This window comes from Saccoglossus kowalevskii, chromosome 3 (assembly GCF_978046115.1).
Source record: "Saccoglossus kowalevskii chromosome 3, keSacKowa6.1, whole genome shotgun sequence".
NCBI classification, from domain to species: Eukaryota; Metazoa; Hemichordata; class Enteropneusta; family Harrimaniidae; genus Saccoglossus; species Saccoglossus kowalevskii.
The window spans coordinates 33,841,486-33,868,133 of NC_140643.1; the positions used below are offsets into that span (position 1 = coordinate 33,841,486).

Sequence of the window (26,648 nt, forward strand, 5' to 3'; positions counted from 1 at the left end):
TTAATTAACAAGTACATTCTGACTTAAAACACATTTCATTAAATCTAACAAAATATTTGAGACATCAACATATATACAATAACATGCACATACTCAGGGGAAAGAGTGCACAGGTAGAGACTCCAAAATGCACTTTGCACAAATGGATTTGTTTGCAAAATATAGTGAAAGATAGTGTGGTGAAAAAACAAAACAATGACACAAAATTGCAGGCAACAAATTCAATCAACACCATTTTGAATAATTACTCTTTTATTGTGGAGTTGTGGAAATATTTTCCTACTATTCCTTTAAAAGGCATACATCCCTTTACTGACCCGCTGACAATATTGGACACCCCCCCCCCTCCCCTTTGACTATTACACTCCCATCAAACATGGCTTGTTAATTTCTCAAACATGCTGAAAATTTAAATAAAAATTTATTTAAAGTTGCAATTTGAACCCTTTGACCAAAAATAAAAATACAAGACAAATGCATGCAGCATTAAGATGGCCTTGTCCTCGACTGAGTTTTGAAAATGTAAAAAATTCAGCTTTTATCAAGTGAAATGCAAGTAGAAAGCATGCAATTCTTTACTCAATGTCATGTACAAGGTTGCTGTCACGCTATATTATGAGAACACCTGCCTGCATTCACAAATATATCGTACAATCAGAATATACATATAATTTCATACATCAGTAAATACAAAGTCCTCTGTACAACACAGGCAAACCTCATAATAAACGCAAGCAAATAGAATTACAGCAACCATCTATGAAAAATATGTATATAAAAAAAATTGAAACTACTGCTGTCCATAAAAAGTTTTTGAAACATGATATATTAAATGAATGGCTCTTAATGTTTCATTAAAGTATGGATTTCATTAGAACTCATTTTTTTTAATTGACAACAGCGATGGGTGTCTAAACGTATTGTACAATTCTTTTTATCAGTACCACAAAGGTTAAGCCCTTTATACTTGGACAAGGCCAGTACAAAGCACATCATTAACAGTTACCTTCATTACTTGTTTTACAAAACACAAACTAACAAAATAAAAATCAGGCTGTTTCATAAAAAATACCCACAATACAAGATAAGTTTCCGAACTAAAGACAATGCATGAAAGGTGATCTTCCCCAAATTGACCAAGTCATGCAAGTCTAATTTTTCTAGAAATCCTAACAGTGTGTACAACAACCAAATCACTTTACATTTTGTGAAATAAATAAAAACTGTTAAATAGAAAGGTTTCCTTATTCTGATCATGTTTTTTTTTTTACACCAAAACCATTACTTTTAAGTAGCCCTACAACGTCTGGAACAATCAAACTAGGAATGAGGTGGGTTTTGTGAATGACATAGCGAAGATCCTACAAATACATCGTGTTCACCTATCAGCCATGGACAATACGTAGAGAGTGGACACCGTCATGCACATTTTTATAGCAATATGTTTGTACAGTTTGTAACTAACAACATAGCTTATATCCGACACCAATCAGTTCCTCATACCACATCCAGTTTTGTTGCACCATTTTACAGTGGGTGAAATGTATTTTTACTGCTATTCACTGATTTAATCACTTTCGGTTTCCCCCGGTTCAGTGTCTTCCGTAGCAGAAGACTCGGCTCCTTTTTTACTTTCTTTATCTTTATCTCCTTCTTTGTTTTTATCACTATCGGATGCAGTGGTTGTGGTCGCTGTTGTGCCTGTGGTGGTTGCTGGCTGCTCATCCATACTTGGCCACGATGCTTGTTCTTCAACTCGGCTGAGACGTTCATTGAGAGCCCTCAGAGCAAGTTGTCTAGAAGAAGTAAATTGAGAAATTAATAAACATTGTATATGTGTGCTATTTAAAATATGCCAACTGTAATTTAACCATTATTTGGTGAAGTCGATATGACTGGCAGGATAAGTGTTAAAAATAATCAGAGATATGAAAAATTAAACATAAACAAAGCTCTGAATTATAATACAGATTAAAGAATCTAATCTGAGTTGTTAGAGGGTAAGATTCCCTAATCCAATGCACAGTGTTGGTAAAGGCAGATTATCTTGCATTGTTAATATCAGTTTTTGCAGCAACAGGTTTTTTAGTTCAAAGTCGATGTATTGGTGGAGTGTATACTTTTCAACATAAAATCTTTTCAGTCAAGCACAGAAACAAATTACGTCAATTTCTTGTGTACACTTTGTACTGTAAAATGCTATTTTTGCCGAGATGGTTCAGCAGAATAAAATCCAGCGAATAGAACTTTTTTTTCTATATTTTACATTCAACTCATCAAAAATCAGTGAAAATAAACTCCATACAAAACACCCAAAATATCTTTTCAGGGAAAATTAATTCCGCCTAACAAAGTACTTTACAGTATACATGTATATATATATTTGAAAAATGAATGGTGCATTTCTAAATACCATCTCCTATTAAGGTAGGGTAAAGTGGGCTCAGGGTCAGGCATCAGATATACTGTAAGAATTTACCCAGTAATATATTTTTGAAAATTAAAAGAATTACGTAACAATGACTATTTGTCTGAGGTCCTACAACCCGATGCGGCAATAACTTCATGAATGACCCAAAATTCTCAAATCATGACCATTTCCAGTAGTGAAAAATTGACAGTTATACATATGTAGCTTACCTTCTCCTTTCTGCATCATTAGCATCACTACCTGGTAGACTTATAGTGATGGAAGAGGGCGCACCCACATCATACTTCCTAACTTGCTTCTTACAAAGTCTTGCCTTCACTAAACCACTATGGACTGCAATGATAGAAATACAATAGAGTTGAACAATGAGAAACATCTGTGGTAAAATCACAGCTGTCGTCCATGGGTTGAGTTTTGCAAAGATCAGTATCAGTCTCGGAGGTTGATTCTAAGCATTGAATGTCACTGTTGTCTCTCCTGACTTTTTTTTTGTATGTGCAAATTGCAAGTGCTAGTGCTGACACATCGTGCATTTGCCACAGAAGTCATATTCATGTTTGGGACTACATGACAGGGCTGTGTGGTCATCTCTCTGTCAAATGGCAATTTCAATGCGCTATTCTGGCGTCAACCAGGCTCGGTCGAACACAAGCACCTGCGGACCTTAACAAAGGTTCCCCCAAAGTCGCATTCGTTAGTGAATGAATCTCGGCCATTGGAATTAGCCTTCCCATTGAGTCTGTGGCACACTCACCCAGGGTAGGGGTTGACCCTTTGATGTTCAGCCGAAGGTAGGATTTGAACTTGGGTCTACCGATCACGAGTCTGGAGCGACAACCACTATGCTACCAGTGACCGGTTTGTGTGTTTATTTATTGCCGTGGTTCTCTAGGGGTTATTTTTCAACTATCTATTCAGACTGTATACTTAGATTAACTTTAGAATAACGGTGATATCAAGATTATGTGAATGTACCAGTCAGAAAAGTAATAGGCAAGTAAAACCAAACAAACAACAGAGTTTCCTGATTGGCTAGGATAGTTATGTTGAGTAGCCAATGAGAAGCAGCCTTGTAGGTCACTTCTCAGTTATTTAAATAATAAATGAATGATTACAACACTTACCAGTATTAGCGAGTATGGCAATTGGAGGCTGACATTTTTCTGGGAAGAAAGTAGCAAATGTAAAAGTGTCTGACATGTCTCCTCTCGATCCATCGCTCTGTTTCTGATAAAATCGTAAATACACCCAACTAACTATGATACCTGTAAAATGACATCAATTAAAAATGTAATCAATTAATTATCTAGTTAATGTCAATGTAAAAGACAACAAGTCATTGTCAATGACACGTCCCGTTTCGTTCATATTTGAGTGACATATACATTCAAAGCAGATCATGACGGTCATTTTCGGCCTTAAAGCGGCCGCCATTTGGCTATCGTTAATGAGATCATGAAAACAATGCACATACATATTTGTGACATGATGTACCTTGTGTGTGTGAAGTTTGAACTCGATCAATACAGACATGTCTCGGATACGGATCTAGAACTGAATTCTTTAAAACAAAATGGCCACCAGTCGGCCATTTCGAACTTGATCCGAAAAAAAAAATGACATGCATCAAGGTCCTATTATGTTTAATGTATGTACCAAATTTGAACAAAATCCGTCCATGCATAACTGAGATCCGGGTTCGGAATGGTGAAAATGTGCGATTTCAATGCATTTTCGGCCTTAAAGCGGCCACCATTTGGCTATTGTTAATGAGATCATGAAATAAATGGACATACATATTTGTGACATGATGTATCTTGTGTGTGTGAAGTTTGAACTCGATCAATCCAGGCATGTCTCAGATACGGATCCAGAACTGAATTCTTTAAAACAAAATGGCCGACAGTCGGCCATTTCAAACCCCCATCCAAAAAAAAAATGACGTGCATCAAGGTCCTATTATGTTTAATGTATGTACCAAATTTGAACAAAATCCGTCCATGCATAACTGAGATCCGGGTCCGGAATGGTGAAAATGTGCGATTTTGATGCATTTTCGGCCTTAAAATGGTTGCTATTCGGCCATCGTTAATCGGATCATGAAAAAAATGCATGTGCATATGTCCCATATAATGTGTGATGTATGAGTGAAGTTTGAACTTAATCGGTCTATGCATGTTCGAAATACAGGTGCGCACAGACGCACGGATGCACACAGGGCAAAACATAAGTCCCCGTTTTCGGACTACGTCCGAACGGGGACTAATAACTTAAGTGCCTTGACATTTTGAAATAAATGAGATTAAGTTAAAAAGTAAAAAATTGACATTCATCATATCAATTGTAATTGCAATCAGCTCCCTGAACTCTGAGAACTGATTGCAGATATGTTTAATACAGTATTAAGATTTGGAAATTTTATTAACAAAATGGCTGCCAGTCAGCCACATTTAATCAATAGCCAAGTAATCTCTGAGAACCATCAACTGATTATGGACATATTCAAATAATAAATGGATTTAGTACCATTCAAAATTGACACCAGTTGGCCATATTTTATCAACAACTAAAAAAGACATCTTTGTCTTTCTAAATTTTAAAAATTGGTCAATGCATGTTCAAGGAATGGTTCTGAACAGAAAATATAAATATGAATTGCCTGCAGAGAACCATGTGTCTATGTCTACTCTGCTGTTTTGAATGTTCGAGCAACTTGGCCAATACTGCTCATAAATAAAAATTTAGCCAAACACCAGTAATTGACAAACTTCAACCAAATAAATGGAAAATAAAGTTGACATTCAACAAATTTTGGTTTTGCAGTATATTGATCCATATCCTGCCAACCCATGTACTTTTATTTTATATTGACTTGACCAGATAAAAAATAACTTATTGTCTACTCGGAAACAATATCACAGTTGTATTCAAGCTTATGCAATCCAACAACTAAAAAGGATTTATGGAAATATGTTAAATCATAAAATAAAAAATATTAATAGAACCAATTGAAGATTGAATATAATATAAAATAGTTTATTTAGCATGAAATTATGTCAAATCACAATGTATAAATTTATATAGTAATTGTTTGCTGGTGCGTGGAGAATGATATCAAGGGCTAGTAAAGCCTGGTGTAGCTTTCTGTTGGTGAGACATTTGTATGCCACTATAATAAAAGAGACACATGTGTTGTTAATTTATGCAAATCCAACAACAGCTGGTAAAGAGTATACATGTACCAAGCATTATTATTAATGATTTAAATCTCAGATTTTTCATGCAGTTTGGGATAAAAAAAATTACTACAGAATAGAAACATTTTTTTTTTCAAATTTGATATCAAGCTCAAATGTATAAGGTTGTATTACAATTATTATCAGAACTCAGAGATCTGTCAAGAATTGATTCTACTATTATTATTATGATTACTGGTATGTGGCATTTTGTCTGATGATTGCATTGCAATGTATGTCATCTGCATCTGGTGGTGAGCGACAAGGTATCAAGCAGTTAAAATTAGTTGTGAATTTAAATTTTAAGAGTGGGGGAATTATTTGTTCTGAAAGGCATTGAAAACTTGTTTTTGATCAAGTCCAATTGCAACAGACTGTTTATGTTTATGTACTGATGACAATAGCATACTTAGCATCAATGTTAATCTCATGCTTCAATGAGCTGTATACTGGGAAGTGATGTGAATGTGATACAGTAATTAATTATATTAACAGGGTTCCCGTGTTTTGTTGCCAATCAAGTTAAAAATAAACTGCTTACCTAAGGTAGATTTTTGATTATATTTTTGTAAGCAGTAAAAATCAAGACTTGTTGCACTGCAACCTGATAAACGATGAGTATTAATTTGCAATAATGTTATGCCCACATAAAAAAATGTGATCTTAACGCTATTGCAAAATTCTTGACATGTTTTAACTGTATGATTTTGTAGTTTTACATTAGAAGTTTTGCTGCTACCCAGAAATACTTACAACATGATTACGCTCTACGTACAGTAATATCACATGCAAAGTTAAACACATGACATAATCTACCACACGATTTGTCACAAGCGTGTTGCCGAGCCAGAGTATGATGACATGATGCGTGACTTATGAAACAAGAGATTATAATGGCAGCCTATTTGTTAAATTCATGGAACTACAAACCCCCGTTTATAACTAACCGTTGTCACTGTTTAAATTATAATGAAAATAAAATATGCTATACTATCAGTTTAAGGTTCATTGCAAAATAAAATAAAAGCTACCGTAATAGTTTATACCTGTGCAAGTCATGAGTGGGTATACTCCTGACGAAAATCCGGTGGCAAATAACAGGATCGACCACAACACCAACCACAGAGAGATGTGTTTCACGCGCATCTTCAACAATGATGTGTTTATAACGTCATAATCGCCCATAGTTTGCTTCAGAGCCACGGTGATTCCAGCGATGTAGCCAGCCAAACCATGGATATGCACTTGAAACAAGTAATCAATGTTCGACGTGGCTACGTATATCATAAGATACCACACTGCCGAAGTCAAACCAACGCCAATATTTACAATGAAGCAAAATAGTAACATTTCCAACGCTCCCCATAACGGCTCAATCAGTTTTCCACAGGCAATGAGAGTTATGATATCAGTGACGACGTTCCAAATATGAGTTTCCAGAAAACCGTGTGTTATGTAAGTCCATATTCGGAAATTGGGAGGGATTACAAATCCCGGTGTAATAGCTAATGTGTTTAGGATAGACTCGCCCAAAAACGACACTACATACAATGAGCATGTTGCTACTAAAACAGACTTCACTACCACGCTAGAGTTTTTCAGAATAACCGCGATCTGCTGTTGAAGCTGGGAGACATATATGCCCCTGTTTGTGCTGGAAGCCATCTTGATCGTCGTGGCTCAAGGTGACGTCACCAGAAACGTAAACAGCGCCAGCATGCAAGCATATAGATAATAAAAGCAACACTCGACAAAATTGTGTATCTGTAATAAAAATTGCATACATGCAATTTTATATAAATTTCAACCAATAACTAATTTTTTGAAATTATTTAGTAAATTATTATAACAAATCACCCTTGTCTTTGATTCAATTATGTTTGTCTTTGCAGCTCACTCATTCGGTTGGGGTCAAGGGTTACACACACGACATGGCGGTTGTTGACATCTGTGGTTGACTTGCATATAACTGTTATATCAGAAAATCCTTCATATAGGAAACATGGAGACAGGCAGAATCCTCGAATGTTGTCTCGACGAAATTGCTCTTGAAGGTTTAGTAGGTATGCTAACTCAACACAAACATTTATTTTAGTAACAAACATAATTGAGTATGGATTCATTACGTGAAACAAATTGATTTGGGCACCAAGGATTTATTTCTAACAAGATGGAAAGGTGATGTTCATAATGATAACCGCACCAAAGCAAACGAGAAAAACAAACTGAGAACATATCAGCTAATCAAAGCTGCTTTGAACCTTGCGTAGTATGCTTACTAAATTTCGTCTTAGTAACCATAGTCTCAAAACTGCCCCCCCCCCCAAACGCATGACAATTCATATCATCTGGATTACGCATAGCTTCTCAGCGATTTACGCTCCGTATATCTTAAGCAAAGCTTGGACCCCCCCTCCCCCAATACATTTTGCTGGATCCGCCACTGTATTTTAGTATTTAGTATTTTAGTGATTTTTTATTATTTAGTAATTTAGTGATTGTATTTTGTCTATTATATTGTCTTCTATTTTTTTCTTGTACCTGCCTTGTGACCATTTCCTTTTCGTCCAGGATTGTGTATAAACAAGTAAACATGTAAATTGCCACTAAACTGCTTCAAGTTTTTAGCATGGCCAATGTCATTGTCTGCATTCTGTTTATTTAGTTCTTTCACAATATTTCGCAAGCAGATTGATGACATTGAAGGGCTGTCATTTCACCTTATTGGTCATTGGGGGGGGGGGGAGTTACCTGTTAGTTTTTCAAAAAAAAGTTATAATCTGTGATCATCCTGAATGACCAAACATTAATTATTTTTATTTTTTAGGCATTATTTTTAATACACTATGTTTCAACATCATTATGACACACCACAACACATCCATGCATTGAGTGCTTACTTACAACAGTGATAGCTAGAGTGACTATTGAGTGACAGTGGGAAAGTTTATTCTAGGAGCATGTCGATACACAACAAATGAAGCCGTTCTAGGGGACCTGGGGTGGATAACTATGAAAAGTAGAGTCAGTTTATTAAAACTGAATTATTACAAGAGGTTGTGTTTAATGGAATCAACCAGATGGTCAAAAATTATTTTTAATAAACTAACAGCAGTTAAAGAGAATAATCTGATTAAGACCTGGCCATGGCTAAATAGCATTGAAGATATAGAAAGAAATATAAAGATAAACAAAAGTCAATTCACTAATCTGTCTGAAAGAAATATTAAAAATTTGATTGTAAAAAGTGACGAGATTCAATGGAAACAAAAAATGGCAGAGAAATCAAGTCTTGTTCATTATAGAAAATTTAAAACAAATTTAAAATATTGTGAGAAATATTTAAATTCTTTATCCAACTTCAAGGGCACCCAATTAAAATTCAAGGCAAGATCCTGCACTCTTGGTTTGGCATATGAGAAAAGGAAATGGGAAAACTTGGATAATAATGATTGTATCTGTCCATGTTGCAAAAAGGAACCTGAAACACTGGAGCATTTCATATTACATTGTGAATGTTTCTCAGCACAGAGAAAAACTCTAATGGAAGGGATTGAAATGCTCCTATGTAACAAAAATGAAATAAATTTACATAAAGACTTCATAGCAAACAAAGAAGTGCTATGTTTAATCCTGGGTGACAGTACAAGGCAGTATGATTCAGTCCTGTGTGACGAAATTGATACTTTTACAAAAAAATTCTTAGTTGCTGCCATGGACAGTAGAAAGAGGTATACAGATAATATTTAATATTTTTCCAGTGTACTTCTTATATTTTAGTTTTCTTATTTTTTGTTGTTGTTGCTACTTTTAGATGTCTTTTGTTGTTGTTATATTTTGTTATCTTAGTTCATGTAACTTAATTTCTTTTTGTCTATCAAAAGTTTTTTTTTTTTATCCATAAGTCTTTGAGTGAAATGTATTTTTTATTTGGTGCAGCTCCTAGTTTACATAGTGAGCCCCTGTTACAAAAGGGAAGCAATAAATAAATAAATATTGAGTAACAACTATTATTATTAAAATGGAGTTTCTCAAGCAAACCCGCCACTAACTCCATCGCTAACTTAATCCTAAAAATCTGAATATTTTTTGTGTTAAACGTCTTTCTGTCGACTACACTTTACAGATTTAGTTTGCAGTCTATTTAGTATGCCAACACACAGATGAAAAACTATTTCTTGTGACTGTATTTTATTCATTCTTTATTTCAGGTATAAACATTGCAAGTCTGTGGATCAGGTTAGACCAGAGATTATCAGAATTACCGATATCTGTAAACATTGATAATGTTATGAAAGGATTCCTATGGCAATGTATAACAAACAGTGGTGATGTGAAATATTATGAATTAGATAAACCACCACCACCGATTGATCCTTGTCTTAAGTTTAGACAAAGAGATCCTGAGCAGGGATTAGAGGTAGTTGGTGAGATGGTAAGTCATTTATGTTTATTTTTTAATAAGCGAAATAAGTATAAAGTCTGTCTATGTATCAAGTATTCAAACATGTATGAGAATCTGAATATATCTGTATACACTTTTTAGGAATTGAGAGTAATACCATGTGTCCAGCTCTTGAAATTCATCACATTTACAGGGAATCAAGTTTGTTTTTAGTTCTATTTATTAGCATTGCTTTCTAACATAATCTGCTGTTGGTGTTGTGTAAACAAAACAATTTTGTATTTTTTTTTTTTTTTTTATTCCTTATTAGTGTATTAATACTGTATACTTTTACTAATATCTGTAACCATTGCCACTCTCTCCGGGGAGTGAGTAAGTGTTAATAAATAAAATAAAAAAATAAATAATAAATTTGCCTACTGTATTATTTTGCAACAAGTGCTGAATTGCACTTAAAGCGGGGGGAGTCGTCACCTGCGTCAGATAGCCATAGCGTATCATTGTTTATAAACAAGCATCTACTTATGGGCCTTTGTGTATTTAGCGTGTGTTGTTATTGTCGCTTGGGACTCAATTCCTGCATGTGCGCAGGTGACGATCCTCCCGTTTTAAATGTATATTTAACTTTGTTTTTGTTATCTTCATCTCCTCAGTAATCATATTTTGTTTACAGACTACTGGTAATTCATCAGAACACATCATTAATGATATCGTCAAAGGTGTCAAAGGTGTATGCACTGACTATACTACTAGAAAAGATGTTACCCAAGATATCAGGGAGAATTTTATCAAATTATCAGATGCTGTTGATAGGTCGGTAGTTTCTTGGTAAACTGTTAACTGTAATTCATAGGGAATTTTGATATTCTATTTATCACATGTATCCGATTCACAACTATTGTATTTTCTCAACTGCATGATTTTCGTTATTTGTGTGTATGCATCTTAATCTTATTAGCATGTCGTTCTCATTTGCATACTTGAAATCTGCTTCTTGAACACAGTTTTACCATCAGTTTATCGCCCGCGATTAAAATAAATTCATTCATGAAGTCGTCAATATTTCTGTTTATAGCAATACCTTAGTAAACTTTCACACATATTTGTGGTAATTCGGTGGTATCACACATTTTCATGGGAAATCAGTACAAATGGTACAGCTGGAAAAAGAAGTCCAGTACATCAATAATGAGATTTTTGTTTTTTAATATGAAACTTAATGATGCCATGTTACACTTTTGGCATATAAAACTAGTGTGTAAACATACTATGAATGTATCTTTTTAGGTTTGGTGACAGACTGGTTGTAGTCGCTTCACAGAATCTGCGAAACATTGCATTGTTGGGCAATCAAAACGATCCTGAGATTGAAATAAGTGATCTTCATTATGCCATTCTAGAATGTCTTGGCAAGTCAAGATATTATGGGATGTTACAGACTCAGATCTACACTGAATTCAACTTTGCTGCTAAAAACATGTTTTACCAGCGAAAGAAACTATTTCGAGTGATTGGTTGTGTGACAAGCCAGGTATGCCATCATATATAACATGCTACTTAAATGTTACTTTATAAGTTACCAGCAGCATATGATCTTCTGGTACTATGATAATATTTTACCAAGAAATCCTCTAGTATGCTATACAGGGATTTCTGCAAGATTTCATTAAAAAGTGAGACTGTTCCTTGTTCCAAAAACTATATCTCAGTGTTGTTGATTATTACTAGCGTAGTGGCTAGTGCTTGACAAGTTTGAATTCCCCTTGGATTGAATCCCAAAAAGCGAGTGCCGGTCATTCCTATAGAGAGAACCCGTTGCCACCCCACATAGTCGAGAATCTATTTTCATTTCGCATGCAGGGATCCCATTGCCATTCACTATGTTCAATTACCCACCATAGACTCTGGTCAGTCAAAATGACTATTTTGAACTGTAGGCATTAATCAGTGATTCTGGCGATGACGGAGAGATAGAATCTAGGTCAGGCAGCCTAGGAAGTTGCGAGTACCTGCTCGCAAATGCGCCTAAAAAATACGTCTATGCGAGTACAAACTTGTAAGTATCCGCATTTAGCTTGTAGTTTTCAGAAACTACTCGTATTTTGTGAGTGAAAATTGAAGCCCTACACGCAGCTGAAACATGCCTTGCACAAGTCAGACTAGACGAGATACCGTGTACGACCTTTAGGCTTTGAATATTTTACGATGTACTCGGAACAATAATCAATGTCACACTGTTGAATTTTCGGCTCGAACAAGACATGGCGAATAAGCAGATTACTAATTACTTTCGGCCGGTTGAACAGAACAAAATTCCAACAACAAATTCCGGGACATCAGATCCTACATCCTTGCATCCAGCCACAAAACGGAAGATGTGGGTGATCTAATACTTATCAGCCTGGAAGGCCCTAGCATGGCTGAAAGATGTGGGTGATCTAATACTTTCAGCCTGGAAGGCCCTGATGTGGGTGATCTAATACTTATCAGCCTGGAAGGCCCTGATGTGGGTGATCTAATACTTATCAGCCTGGAAGGCCCTGATGTGGGTGATCTAATACTTATCAGCCTGGAAGGCCCTAGCATGGCTGAATTTGGTCCTTCAAGTTCTGTTCACAGGTGGATGCATGAAACAGTGCGGGCAAGACTACCAAATATGAAACTGGTATGGCCTGATAACATCGAACATGCAATCTCCGACCAGGATAAAACTCAGGACTTTTTGTAACAGAACAGTATCTCTCATTTCAGTATGTCATTATTGTAGTTGTATTCGCAAAAATTAGCATAACACATTTTATTTGTTTTATGCATGAAACAATTTTGCTCCTAAAATTTTAGGTTTAGGAGCATTTTGCCAAAAAATTAACTTCCTAGGCTGTCAGGGGAAGCCCCATGATATCAAGATTCTTTTACCCCTTACGTCACGAACCCACGTGACCAAGGCCACATGGCAGCACCATAGGTAGCCGTCCATTTCTCTTCAATTCTCTCCGCCTCGTCTGTTGCTTTTTTCTGTCTGGGTTTCTAGCGTGGGTCGTCGCCACAGCCACGGCATCCGACATTATAGCTGATAGGATAAGTTTTTCTTGTCTTTTTACCCTCGTGTCGTTTTCCTCTTTGTGTGTTATGCTTTCCATAACAAAGAAATCAAAACCCGGCGCCACCACGTAACCACATGTTGATTTCATGGCGGCACCTTTTACAACTGTAATTCGTTTTCCCTCATGCATGTCGTCTTTTATTTTTAATGTATTTAGAAATGGACAGATGCACTGGCAACGCCAGAGGCTCACCGCCGGTATTATCTCCTCAGTTTATGAGGCGGATTTGTACTCAGTGTACGCAGCAATTGCAGGAATGGAACCCGCATACAAAGTGTTATCGTTGTTTCACGTGCGTTCGGGATTCGGGTGCCTGCCCAGAGAATATTTGTAATCGCTGGGGTTCGGAAGCCTGGGAGTCGTTCCAGCAGTACATCAAGATAGCCGAGACTGACCGCGTCGCTCATTCACAAAAGGTCGCTCGGCAAGTGCTACCGGCATGGGTATGAGTGAGTTGTGCGTTGGCATGAATGATAAGTCCTCGCGCTCAGCTATCGGTTCTCATATTGGGATACCAAGCAAAGGGCCTGATAGTGGGGGTGCTGATTTTTTTCGGTCTCCCCCCGCTGATCGGATCTACACAGTCTGTTTTTTCAGACAGTGGGTTACTCAACTTTACCGGCAACAGCGAGGCTGTGCTCCTGGAGGTCTTTCCTCTTATGGGGCCCGCGCTCGGCGCCGGTTGAAATGAGGGCATTGGTTGAAGGACTGTCAGGGCAAATTGTGTCCCTGGCAGGCAGAGTAGATCACCTGCAGGCGGAGCAAGCTGTCTCCACTGCGGCCTCTCAGCCAGAAACACGTCTCTTCCGGGGAACCCGCTGATTTGGGGGAGGCCGAGGCTCAGGTTAGTGGCAGCAGGTCTCCTCGGGAACCTCAGACACGTAACACCAATGGGGACGCTGGTAGCCAGGACTCCATTTTCGGGGCAGGGCGTTCGGGTCAGGACATACATTGTACCTCCCCCCTGCTTTCAACCAGCCAGGGTTCACCGCATGGTACCGGACTGATTAATTTACCTTCAAGTCCGAGTTCCGCTGTGGGTTTCGACTCCCTTCTCGCCGACCCACAGGCGTTCCCAGAGGGAATCGACCCTGTCATGAGACGCACTCTCGAACACGCTCTCGCCCACATATTTAGGCTGAGAGGTGGCAGTTCGCTCGCGTCGGATACAGTGGGTACCTCGGGCGGTCCCTCAGAGTCCACATTGCGTAATGACTCGGTGAGCCGCGCTGTTGGGGTGATGCGGAATATTATCAGTCCAGGTGACGCTATGTATATTCCCCCACCCTTGATCCTAAAGCAGCCACTTACGGTCGCTTATATGCTGATGGGATCACAGGCGCCGGGATCCAGATCGACCCCATCCGCACGTCTCCCCTGATCCAGCCGAGCACTGAGCGTGGGGGACGGCGTGCAGACGGTGTTGAGGGGCGCTCCTTCCCCGGAGCCCTGTACCACAAACTTCTGTTTTGCCAACCGGGTGAAGGGGGACGGCCGCTAGGGCAAATTGTGTCCCTGGCAGGCAGAGTAGATCACCTGCAGGCAGAGCGAGCTGTCTCCACTGCGGCCTCCCAGCCAGAAACACGTCTCTTCTGGGGAACCGGCTGATTCGGGGGAGGCCGAGGCTCAGGCTAGTGGCAGTAGGTCTCCTCGGGAACCTCAGATACGTAACACCAATGGGGACGCTAGTAGCCAGGACTCCGTTTTCGGGGCAGGGCGTTAGGGTCAGGACATGCATTGTACCTCCCTCCTGCTTTCAACCAGCCAGGGTTCACCGCGCGGTACCGGACTGATTAATTTATCTTCAAGTCCGAGTTTCGCTGTGGGTTTCGACTCCCTTCTCGCTGACCCACAGGCGTTCCCAGAGGAAACAGACCCTGTCATGAGACGCACTCTGGAACACGCTCTCGCCCACATATTAAGGCTGAGAGATGGCAGTTCGCTCGCGTCGGATACAGTGGGTACCTCGGGCGGTCCCTCATAGTCCACATTGCGTAATGACTCGGTGAGCCACGCTGTTGGGGTGATGCGGAATATTATCAGTCCAGGTGACGCTATGTATATTCCCCCACCCTTGATCCTAAAGCAGCCACTTACGATCGCTTATACGCTGATGGGATCACAGGCGCCGGGATCCAGATCGACCCCATCCGCACGTCCCCCTGAGTGCTGAGCGTGGGGGACGGCGTGTAGACGGTGTTGAGGGGCGGTTGAGGGGCGCTCCTTCCCCGGAGCCCTGTACCACAAACTTCTGTTTTGCCAACCGGGTGAAGGGGGACGGCCGCGTTCCATGGTCATTCTCATCGACCCATTCTGAGACTATCCAACATGCCCTGAGGGCGGAGTTGCGACCCATCAATTTCCTTGAATTTGTGGGCGCCACACTGGGGCGCATTCTTGTGCGTGCCCAGGACTCTGAGACCTCAGACGCAGAACGCACTCACCTCCTAGACCAGGCGACACAGTTAATGGTAGGCCACCGTACGGCCATGTGCGATATCCTCCAGTGTCATGTGGCTCTCTTGGCCGGAGCTACTACTGTGCAGCGGGACGCGGTTTTAGACGCGTGTGTTTTTGCCAGCGAACTGAGTCAGGCGTACGCCACCGCCTCAGTTACGCAGACTGGACATCCTCCACCCTCATTGATGGATAGATAGCGGGTGCAGTCGCAGAGCTTCGGGGTGTAACAAACCAAATGGCCCAAGTCGAATCCGCTAGCCAGTTGGCCGCTGCCAAGGGTAAACGGAGGGCGCCCCAAGCACAGAAAGCACAACGCCCTAGGACTAGCTCCACTAAACAGAGTTAGCCAGGAGGCAAGCGCTCGTACCCATCTGCGGGAGGGAAGGGTAGCGGCGCGCCCCCAGAAAAGAGGACCAGGTGGTGGCTCCTCCTCCTCGGGTGGTCATCATCCCCAGCAGCGGGGTAAGCATGTTTGACACTTATCTCTGCGAGGGGGGGGGATGGACCTGCGTTCGGCAAGAGATCAGGCTACAGCTTAGTAACCCCAGTGATCTCCGGGGAGGCTCACTTCACGGTAGAGGAGAAACAACCCCCCCACCCCCCCCCACTTGCAACCGCCGAACCCATGGCCACAGATCCCTGTAGCACGCTGATTGTGCTGGTGTATTCCGGCTTGGAGGCAGCAGGTAACCGATCCCTGGACGGTCACATGCGGTTACAGAATACCACTGACATCTCCTCCACCCCTGTCAGTGTCCCCCCCCCCCATTGAGGGGCACTGCCAGGGGACCCCCGCAAGGCGGAAGCAATCAGACAGTTTGCTAAGAAAGGGCGTAATACACAGAATAGTTCAGCCGGCACTAAGTCCGGGCTTCTACTCAAATGTATTCGTAGTACCAAAATCTACAGGCGGCTGGCGTCCGGTTCTGCACCTAAGCAGACTAAACCAGTATGTGCTTCTCGATCGGTTTCGCATGGAGACACCATCCAGTGTCCTACTCTCCATCCACCGGCTCGACTGGCTAGTCGCTTTAGACTTATGCGACGCTTACCTGCACATACCGATGCACCCAGCGAGTTGCCCTCTCCTTCGATTCGCCCATCTGGGCCAAGTATTCAAATTTCAGGTGCTTCCCTTTGGGTTATCCACAGCGCCCTACGTATTCACCAGAGTGATGAATCAGGTAGTGCTGCTGCTCCACCAAATGTCGGTACACATCAATCCGTACCTAGACGACTGGTTGATACACAACCCAGACAAGGGGTTATAGCCAGACATGTAAGGCTTATACAGGATTTACTTCACCAGTTGGGCTTTCTAGTAAATCACAAAAAGTCCCATCCTGACCCGACTCAACAGTTGGTGTTTCTGGGCATAGAGTTCGACACCGAAGTAGGCCTGGTTCGCCAATCTCAAGCGCGTTGCCTAGCTCTAAGCAACCTAGCAGAACGCCTAGTCAGCGTACCTTCAGTGTCTCTCCGAGAACTAATGCGGCTCATCGCAATGATGACCTCCGTTTGAAGGGTAGTTCCCCAGGCCGCACTACGCAGCTGCCCGGTCCAACGCTTGTTATTGGAACAACGAGCTCACCTACGGGAACCAAACAGATGGGTATTCATCCCGGACCAAGTAAAGGAAACCCTGTCCTGGTGGTCGTCACTGACCAACCTCAGACAGGGGGTCCCCTTGGACCCACTCGTCACAACCATGACTCTGGTAACAGACGCCTCCCTCCAAGGGTGGGGAGCGCATCTATTGGACAAACAAGCCCAAGGAATATGGCCCCCGCAATGGGTTTGGGACCACCATATCAACTAGCTCGAGCTGAAAGCAGTGCACCTAGCACTTTCACGCTTTCGACTCGAAGTTCAAGACCACAGAGTCCTGCTGCGCACAGACAACGCAGCGGTGGTCTCCTACATCAACAAGGAGGGGGGACGCGTTCCCCGTCGTTGTCGGTCCTAGCAGAGCAAATTCTCCTTTGGTGCCTGGAATACAATGTGGAGCTAACCGCACACCACCTTCCAGGGGTGAGAAACGGTCTGGCAGACGCCCTTTCAAGGCGCCTCTGTCTCCAGAACACGGAGTGGCAGATCCTCCAGTGAGTAACCTCCAGACTGTTTTGGCTGTGGGACGGTCCAAAGATAGACCTGTTCGCTGCACTCCGGAATGCCAAGCTCCCGACATACGTAACACTCCTGCCGACACCAGGAGCATGGGCCGTGGACGCCTTATCGATCCCCTGGTCTCACATGGACAGCACAGGCAAGGTAAGACACCACCCTTCTTGGGTCTTAACTTAGGTTTTTGAGTTTGTTTTCATCCTGGACTGGGAAAAGACTTTCATCATTCTTTTTTTTCTGTTTGCTCGGAAAAACCCGCCACCTATCGGTGTCTGCCTACAGTTCAAAATAGTCATTTTGACTGACCAGAGTCTATGGTGGGTATGAACTATGTGAATAGGCGGGTTCGGAGAACCCTCACCTAAATCCCACTTAACCCATTGTCACCCCATATGAACATGTATTGCCTTCCTACAAATGAAGCTCATTCCACCTTATATAGAGGAAACCCATTTCTGCCCATAGAGTGAGCTAATTGATGCCCCATGTACTCCTATTGCCATCCACACAGAATGAACTCATTTCCACGCCGCATGCGTGTACAGGCATCCTATTGTCAGCTCCACATGGGGAGAACCCATTGTTACCCCACACAGAGGAAGTCTATTGCCATTCTTAATAGAGGAAACCCATTGCCACCCACATACTTGGGTTGGGTGGTTAATTGTTTAATTTATTTATTTCCTTATTTATTTATTCTGTATTTCTATGTTTAGTTCTATGTATTAATTATTTACTGTTATAACTAGTCTTTGTAGCATTTTTTGTAATAATCAATTGTGTTAGGTGAATACTACGCCCTTGTATTTTTTTTCCCATTGAAATAACTGTATACAGGGGAACAGACTTGTCTAGCATTTTTTCTTTTCTTTTTTAATATTTATTATTTCGCAATGTTCTCTCCTTGTCGTATGTTTTTAGTTCTTTGTACTACATGTACCTGTAATCTATGGCAAATAAATAAATACAAATACTTGTACATGTAGAGGAAACACATTACCACTCCACGTACATCATTACTAATTTTACATTAGTTTCAAAACTTTCAAAAGTTGTAAATTTAAAAAAAATTCTACTGCCTTATCTCTCACTTAATAGCTTAAAATTTTTTTATTCAGAGTTATGCTGTACGTTTGCCAGGAGGACGTCTACAGCATTCAGTTTTACTGATGTTAAAACGCTTTCATGTCGATTACCGTAGTAAATATGATGTCCTATCAGAGAAACTGTCAAACTTATTAAAGACCAAGCCTGACCAGATGGATGTAGCAGTTAATGTGAAATGTGAAATGGTGAGAGTTTTAGATATGTTCTAAAATAACTTAAATGGGTTATTTGAACAGTGATATTAGTGATTTATAAAAAGATGTTTATAATGTAAAAACAATGTTATTATATTTAGTTTTCACTTTGTCAACATTGTAGATTAAGGGAAAAGTATATTAGGTATACATTTCTGCCCATGTGGTTGTGAAGTACCCATTGTAAACATTTTTTTGGCCATAAGCAATCAAAATCTTTAGTTTCCACTGGATACAGATATGTCACAATGTGAGCTTATAACTACCGTGCGTATGTGCGTACATGCCCTGGCCATATCTCCTTTCAGAATTATGATGCAGCACACATTTTTAGTTATTTTTTGACCTAAAAAAGACACTTTTTGACCAAAAAATCATACATAAAATCCACTGATTTAAAAAAGCAAAATTCGTTTGCATCTGTACACTTAAGTGATACACCTTTGTAGCTATGTCAGAGTTATGATGTGACACACATTTTTAGTCTTACTTAGCATTTTATGTTGATTGTTAAGTAAAAGTAAATTCATGACCAACCTCCCTCATTATATTTAGCAAGTACAACACTATTTGTTATGTCTGAATGGTTTATTGAATAGAATTGAACAAACACTATCATTATATGGAAGGACCGCTGTTCGTGATATATTTAAATTTGAAAAAAAGTATTTTAACAATTCAGAGTGCACCAACTATTGTGACAAGTGCTGTTTTCAGTTTTAAAAAAATTCTCAATTGAATAGTTGCTACCTTGATGGCATATTTGTGATTGCATTCTAGTGTAAATTGGGTTTACTGTTGTGTAGATATTATTTACCAATTGCCACAAGTCAAATTAAATTTCTGAAAAACAAAACAAACAAAAACAGCTTGATCTGATGTTGACCTTTCCATCTCTCATCTAAAAATTTTTTTTTTTTAACTATTCCAATTTTTGTGTGTTTTTTTTAGGGTCTTGAATATGAAGCATCAGCTTTCAAAAAACTTCTCAAGTATGCATTCGGTTTGAATTTCGTAAAAATGGTAAATGTAACCAAAAAGGTTGAGACGGCACCCGACAAAAGTAGAACACAAACTACAAAATACTTGAAGTTATTGAAAGATTATAATTCAAAAGATGAAGCTATAGTTGATGATGAAGAGGAAGAGTTCACTCCTAGTAGTGGTAAGAAAAAAGTTCAGTATTAGTTTGGTAAGAAACGAGTTCAGTACTAGTAGTGGTAAGAAAAAAGTTCAGTGTTAGTTTGGTAAGAAACGAGTTCACTCCTAGTAGTGGTAAGAAAAAAGTTCAGTATTAGTTTGGTAAGAAACAAGTTCACTCCTAGTAGTGGTAAGAAAAAAGTTCAGTATTAGTTTGGTAAGAAACGAGTTCACTCCTAGTAGTGGTAAGAAAAAAGTTCAGTATTAGTTTGGTAAGAAACGAGTTCACTCCTAGTAGTGGTAAGAAAAAAGTTCAGTGTTAGTTTGGTAAGAAACGAGTTCACTCCTAGTAGTGGTAAGAAAAAAGTTCAGTATTAGTTTGGTAAGAAACAAGTTCAGTACTAGTAGTGGTAAGAAAAAAGTTCAGTATTAGTTTGGTAAGAAACGAGTTCAGTACTAGTAGTGGTAAGAAAAAAGTTCAGTATTAGTTTGGTAAGAAACGAGTTCACTCCTAGTAGTGGTAAGAAAAAAGTTCAGTATTAGTTTGGTAAGAAACAAGTTCAGTACTAGTAGTGGTAAGAAAAAAGTTCAGTATTAGTTTGGTAAGAAACGAGTTCAGTACTAGTAGTGATAAGAAAAAAGTTCAGTATTAGTTTGGTAAGAAAAGAGTTCAGTACTAGTAGTGGTAAGAAAAAAGTTCAGTATTAGTTTGGTAAGAAACGAGTTCACTCCTAGTAGTGGTAAGAAAAAAGTTCAGTATTAGTTTGGTAAGAAACAAGTTCAGTACTAGTAGTGGTAAGAAAAAAGTTCAGTATTAGTTTGGTAAGAAACGAGTTCAGTACTAGTAGTGGTAAGAAAAAAGTTCAGTATTAGTTTGGTAAGAAAAGAGTTCAGTACTAGTAGTGGTAAGAAAAAAGTTCAGTATTAGTTTGGTAAGAAACGAGTTCAGTACTAGTAGTGGTAAGAAAAAAGTTCAGTATTAGTTTGGTAAGAAACAAGTTCAGTACTAGTAGTGGGAAGAAAAAAGTTCAGTATTAGTTTGGTAAGAAAAGAGTTCAGTACTAGTAGTGGTAAGAAAAAAGTTCAGTATTAGTTTGGTAAGAAACAAGTTCAGTACTAGTAGTGGGAAGAAAAAAGTTCAGTATTAGTTTGGTAAGAAAAGAGTTCAGTACTAGTAGTGGTAAGAAAAGAGTTCAGTACTAGTTTTGGTAAGAAAAGAGTTCAGTACTAGTATTGGTAAGAACAGAGTTCAGTACTAGTTTTTGTAAAAAAAAGAGATCAGTACTAGTATTGGTAAGATAAAACTTCAGTGCTAGTTGTGGTAAGAAAAAGAGTTCCACATTTATTTTGGTAAGAAAAGTGTTCACTACTAGTTGTGGTAAGAAAAAAGTTCAGTACATGTACTAGTTTTGGTAAGAAAAACTAGTACTAGTTGCCAATATATGACTAATTGATGTCATACATATGCATGTCAATTTGTTTTTGATTTGATGAAATATTAGTGGCCAATTTTGACTCCTGTGTGCGAAGCACACAATGGGAGTCTTTGCAGTTACCCTGTCTGTATGTGTGTGTGTGTCCGTCTGTTCCACTGATATCTCAAGAGTCATTCATCGGTTTTTGATGAAACTGGGTACGTAGATGCTCTGGGCCAATGCGCAGATTTGATTAGGTTTTGGTAGTAATTTGTACATATTAATTACCTAATTTGCATGATACTTAGTTAATTTTTAGCTGTTCCATGACTGTTCTGCTGATATCTAAAAAAACACTCATTGGATTTTGATGAAACTTGGTTCATAGAAGCTCTGAACTAATGCCAGGTTTAGTTTTGGGTGAAAATCTGTGCATATTAATTACCTAATTTGCATAATGATTAGTAAATTTAATTTAGTAAAACTAGTCATCACATTTCAATGACACTTGGTACCTAGATGTCATAGGACACTACACAGACCTGATAGTTTTTAGGATAATATCAGTACATATTAATTACCTAATTTGCATAATAAATTAATTTTCAGCTTTTGATATTTTAAGTAGTAAGCATTACATTTCAATGAAACATGGTACATGTACATAGATACTCAAGGACTATGCAGAGATCGATTGTTTTGGGATAAATATTTGTGCATATTAATCACCTAATTTGCATAACTAGTTAATTTTCAGATTTTCACATATATCTCAAGTACTAATCATCACATTTCAATGAAACGTGGTACATAGATCCTCTAGGCTTATGCAGAGATCTGATTAGTTTTGGGGTAAATAATTGTGCATATTAATTAACTTATTTGCATAATTACTTAATTTTCAGCTTTTTAACTGATATCTCGAGTACTAATCTCCTTTAAATTAAACTTTGTACATAGATGCTCTAGGACAATGTACAAATATGATCAGTTTTGGATCATATAAATTCCCTAATTAGCATAATAATTCATAATTGTTTGGTTCTGATCACATTTCAATGAAACTTGGTATATAGATGGTCTGTTACATTTAGCAGACCTTATTAGTTTTACACTCTGTTCATTTTAATTTTCTGATTTGCATAATTAGTTTTCAGCTTTTCAATATCTCAAGTACAAGTAATTTTGAATTAATTTTTACTGTGTCTCTAATACTCTCAGCACACGGGAGTTCTTTCTAAGCTTTCTTTGATTTGTACTTAAGGTAGGGCTCAATCCTAATACTTTAATGTGTTCGCAACAAATACCCCGCAATGATAAGGCTACTTTTCACCAAACTGGGTATGAAGATAATACTTTATGTATTGTAGGCGTATGTTGTGAAGATTTGATGGCTGACTGGTAGCAATTTTTATTTTTTTCACCGTGTCTCTGTGTTTCTGTGGCATATAATTATGTCCAAAGTTGGTACACAAACACTTATAAGTTACTACTGCACCTAAATGTATTCTACTATGGTCCACTTTATAAAAAGACATAATGAATGTTATTTATATTGTCTGTAGATGCACTGCCAGAAAGAGTTGCCCAGATTCATGAATTACCATTATTGAATCAGGTTTATAATATAGTAGAGCAACATGGATCAAATGGGATTTCACTTCGTGTAAGTATCAATGATGTGAATTCAATTTGTAGATGATGTACTGTCTTCAAATCTATGTTGAAATATGATTATTCAGGCTTTTCTGGGTTACTCTTTTTATTATTGTATGCAGACTTTGCAGAGAATGATGAATTTAGGCAAAGTGGAGATTCGTCAAATTGGTAAAAATCTACTGAGAACTGGAACCGTAGCTTGCATACCTCATGATGAAGGTAGACAGAGAACATACAGGTGAGAGTGGAATTGTGGGTAATATCTCATTCTGGTGAGGGTGGAATTGTGGGTAATATCTCATAAGGTGAGAGTGGAATTGTGGGTAATATCTCATTTTGGTGAGAGTGGAATTATGGGTAATATCTCATTCTGGTGAGAGTGGAATTATGGGTAATATCTCATTCTGGTGAGTGTGGAATTGTGGGTAATATCTCATTCTGGTGAGTGTGGAAATATAATAGTAATATCTCATAAGGTGAGAGTGGAATTGTGGGTAATATCTCATTCTGGTGAGTGGAAATATAATGGTAATATCTCATTCTGGTGAGAGTGGAATTGTGGGTAATATCTCATTCTCGTGAGAGTGGAAATATAATGGTAATATCTCATAAGGTGAGAGTGGAATTGTGGGTAATATCTCATTCTGGTGAGAGTGGAAATATAATGGTAATATCTCATTCTGGTGAGAGTGGAATTGTGAGTAATATCTAATTCTGGTGAGAGTGGAAATATAATGGTAATATCTCATTCTGGTGAGAGTAGAATTGTGGGTAATATCTCATTCTGGTGAGAGTGGAATTGTGGGTAATATCTCATTCTGGTGAGAGTGGAAATATAATGGTAATATCTCATAAGGTGAGAGTGGAATTGTGGGTAATATATTGTACAGGTGAGAATGGAATTGTGGGTAATATATCATATGGGTGAGTGGCATTGTGGGTAATAATTTGTACAGGTGACAGTATTATCTTGTATAGGGGAGAGTCCAATTGTGGGTATTTTGTACGTACAGGTGAGAGTGGAATTGTGGGTATTATCTTGTACAGGTGATAGTGGAATTGTGGGTATTATCTTGTACAGGCGATAGTGGAATTGTGGGTATTATCTTGTACAGGTGATAGTGGAATTGTGGGTATTATCTTGTACAGGTGATAGTGGAATTGTGGGTATTATCTTGTACAGGTGAGAGTGGAATTGTGGGTATTATCTTGTACAGGTGAGAGTGGAATTGTGGGTATTATCTTGTACAGGTGAGTGGAATTGTGGGTATTATCTTGTACAGGGGAGAGTGGAATTATGGGTATTATCTTGTACAGGTGAGAGTGGAATTGTGGGTATTATCTTGTATAGGTGAAAGTGGAATTGTGGGTATTATCTTATACAAGTGAGAGTGGAATTGTGGATATTATCTTTAACAGGTGAGAGTGGAATTGTGGGTAGTATCTTGTACAGGTGAGAGTGGAATTGTGGGTAATATATTGTACAGGTGAGAGTGGAATCATGGGTAATATATTGTACATTATATATTCCCAAGATTCAAATAAAACTCCACAAATGCCCTCAGAAAAAAATGATGTTACAGATGCTAATTTAATCTCAATTCGTAAGTTATACTGTCAGTTCAGAACAAAATGTAAAATTTTAGTGTTTACTTTCTTCATTTGTTATAATTTACAAATAATCTCAGGGTATTAAAGAGGAATCTGAAAGTGAGAGATGGATTCATTTGTGAGTTGAGTCTCTATGAAAACCTAAATATATAGATGTTTATAGATACTTCAAATAATTATATGAAATTTTGTGCTATAGAAGATGATTTTTCATAAAATTGTATCTATTAGGTATGTGACAGTGCGTAATATTGCAAGTAGTCAAATACAGAAAGATTTAGACAAAGCAAAGAAAAAAAGCATGATACTGGAAATGCAGAAGAAAGGAACAAGCAGTGTGAATGATGAAACGGGCTCACTGGATCTAGGTATTACATCACAATTGTGACTTGCAGGTAGTTTTAGTATCTATTATTCAACTTGTACAGAGCATTAATATCACATCATTAGTATACAATAGCAGGGTAGACTAACAAATAAACCAAATTTGTTGCTGATATGCATTCTATTGGTGGTATTCTTTCTAATATTGTCATTTCCATGTATACAGGTGATGGAAGCGTGCATTCCACGCCATGCAGTACACCGTCTATCTCACCTTTACCGTCTGCGGGTAATTCCAGAACCAATACACCTGAACCTGTGGAAGATAACGCAGGTAAATACCAACTGGTTTACACATGAAGTATTAAAACAATGATTGTAAAATGAATCTATCTTGTATATGAATGCATGCGTTTTTGGAGATTTTTTTCTTGCACTGCATCATGGGAAAAGAACAAACACATCAAACACAAACTCTGAAGATATAATTTGTATTATATATTATTAGGTACCTGTTGACATGGTGATATCAAATGAACACTACATCAGCAAACACTGATTTTCTTCAAAATAAAAAGCACAAATTTGTAGTTGACCCACCATAATTGTGTTTTCTTATATTTTTTGTTTGATATATCAGCTCGAGAGATGTCTGATCCTGGTCGGTCTAAAGGCAAGATGCCCTTAACAACTCGTGTTCTGAAAAGACGCAATATTATCATTGAAACTGTGAGAACTTGCCGAGTGGTCCAAGGTGTATTTTCTTTGCTGAAGGTCCGTAAACCAATTAATGTTTAGAAATCAAACACTAAACTGTGAAATGACTTGCATGGGAAGATGATTTACCAGGCTTCACTTATTATGACTGTTACTGTGAAATGACTTGCATGGGAAGATGATTTACCAGGCTTCACTTATTATGACTGTTACTGTGAAATGACTTGCATGGGAAGATGATTTACCAGGCTTCACTTATTATGACTGTTACTGGCAGTTTTGAAAACCTTAAGGACGAACAAATTACACAACTTTGATCTCAATTATCTTCTTTAGAGAAATAAATTGAAAAAAATCATAATATATATAGTTGATCCTAATTACTAATTCTTGAGATTGAGTGTTGGTTTGATGGATGCCATGTCTGAATAACTTCCAACTATAGTACTGGTATGCATGAAGGCGAAATCATCACTGCAATAGTTTTACTTTATGTGTGTATGTGACATTATAATAACAATATAGTTAAAAGAGAGATTAAAATACTATATCTATAGATTTCAAATTATCACATTATAGTGCTGCATGTGTAGTGGTATCACATTTGTAGTAAAATACAAAAATTGATAATTATGTCAGTTGAACTGTTGAGTATCATTTTTTACTTTCCAAGCAGAGAGCTCTAGTCTTCACATCAGTGAGATGCATCATGGGAGTTCCA

At 38.6% G+C, this 26,648-nt stretch overlaps 2 protein-coding genes across 2 annotated transcripts in view; one reads left to right on the plus strand and one right to left on the minus strand.

Moving 5' to 3' along the window:
* Nucleotides 1–234: 234 nt before the first annotated feature.
* On the minus strand, nt 235–7,347 carry LOC100378481 (transmembrane protein 115-like). Its single transcript, XM_002738206.4, has 4 exons — nt 6,714–7,347; nt 3,556–3,696; nt 2,641–2,764; nt 235–1,796 (listed from the first exon to the last, which is right to left on the minus strand). Exons 1-4 carry the CDS (start codon nt 7,330–7,332, stop codon nt 1,568–1,570), a joined length of 1,113 nt encoding a protein of 370 aa, XP_002738252.2. The 5' UTR covers nt 7,333–7,347; the 3' UTR covers nt 235–1,567.
* A 246-nt stretch (nt 7,348–7,593) lies between these two features.
* Nucleotides 7,594–26,648, plus strand: part of LOC100378181 (general transcription factor 3C polypeptide 1-like) — a 35,855-nt gene continuing 16,800 nt past the window's right edge. The window contains exons 1-11 of the mRNA XM_085497096.1: nt 7,594–7,730; nt 9,879–10,102; nt 10,746–10,885; nt 11,360–11,603; nt 18,879–19,052; nt 20,013–20,226; nt 23,182–23,282; nt 23,395–23,513; nt 25,118–25,254; nt 25,437–25,544; nt 25,851–25,984. Of these exons, the coding sequence (XP_085353222.1) occupies nt 7,670–7,730; nt 9,879–10,102; nt 10,746–10,885; nt 11,360–11,603; nt 18,879–19,052; nt 20,013–20,226; nt 23,182–23,282; nt 23,395–23,513; nt 25,118–25,254; nt 25,437–25,544; nt 25,851–25,984 (1,656 nt within the window). The 5' untranslated portion in view covers nt 7,594–7,669. The remainder of the gene's footprint in view (nt 7,731–9,878; nt 10,103–10,745; nt 10,886–11,359; nt 11,604–18,878; nt 19,053–20,012; nt 20,227–23,181; nt 23,283–23,394; nt 23,514–25,117; nt 25,255–25,436; nt 25,545–25,850; nt 25,985–26,648) is intronic.

Excerpts from the sequence above, each read along its gene's own strand:
- LOC100378481 (XM_002738206.4), bottom strand. The coding sequence starts at position 7,332 with ATGGCTTCCAGCACAAACAGGGGCATATATGTCTCCCAGCTTCAACAG. Across the intron at positions 3,697-6,713 it reads CCCACTCATGACTTGCACAG|GTATCATAGTTAGTTGGGTG; the intron begins GTATAAACTATT and ends GTCATTTTACAG. Across the intron at positions 2,765-3,555 it reads TGCCATACTCGCTAATACTG|TCCATAGTGGTTTAGTGAAG; the intron begins GTAAGTGTTGTA and ends CTATCATTGCAG.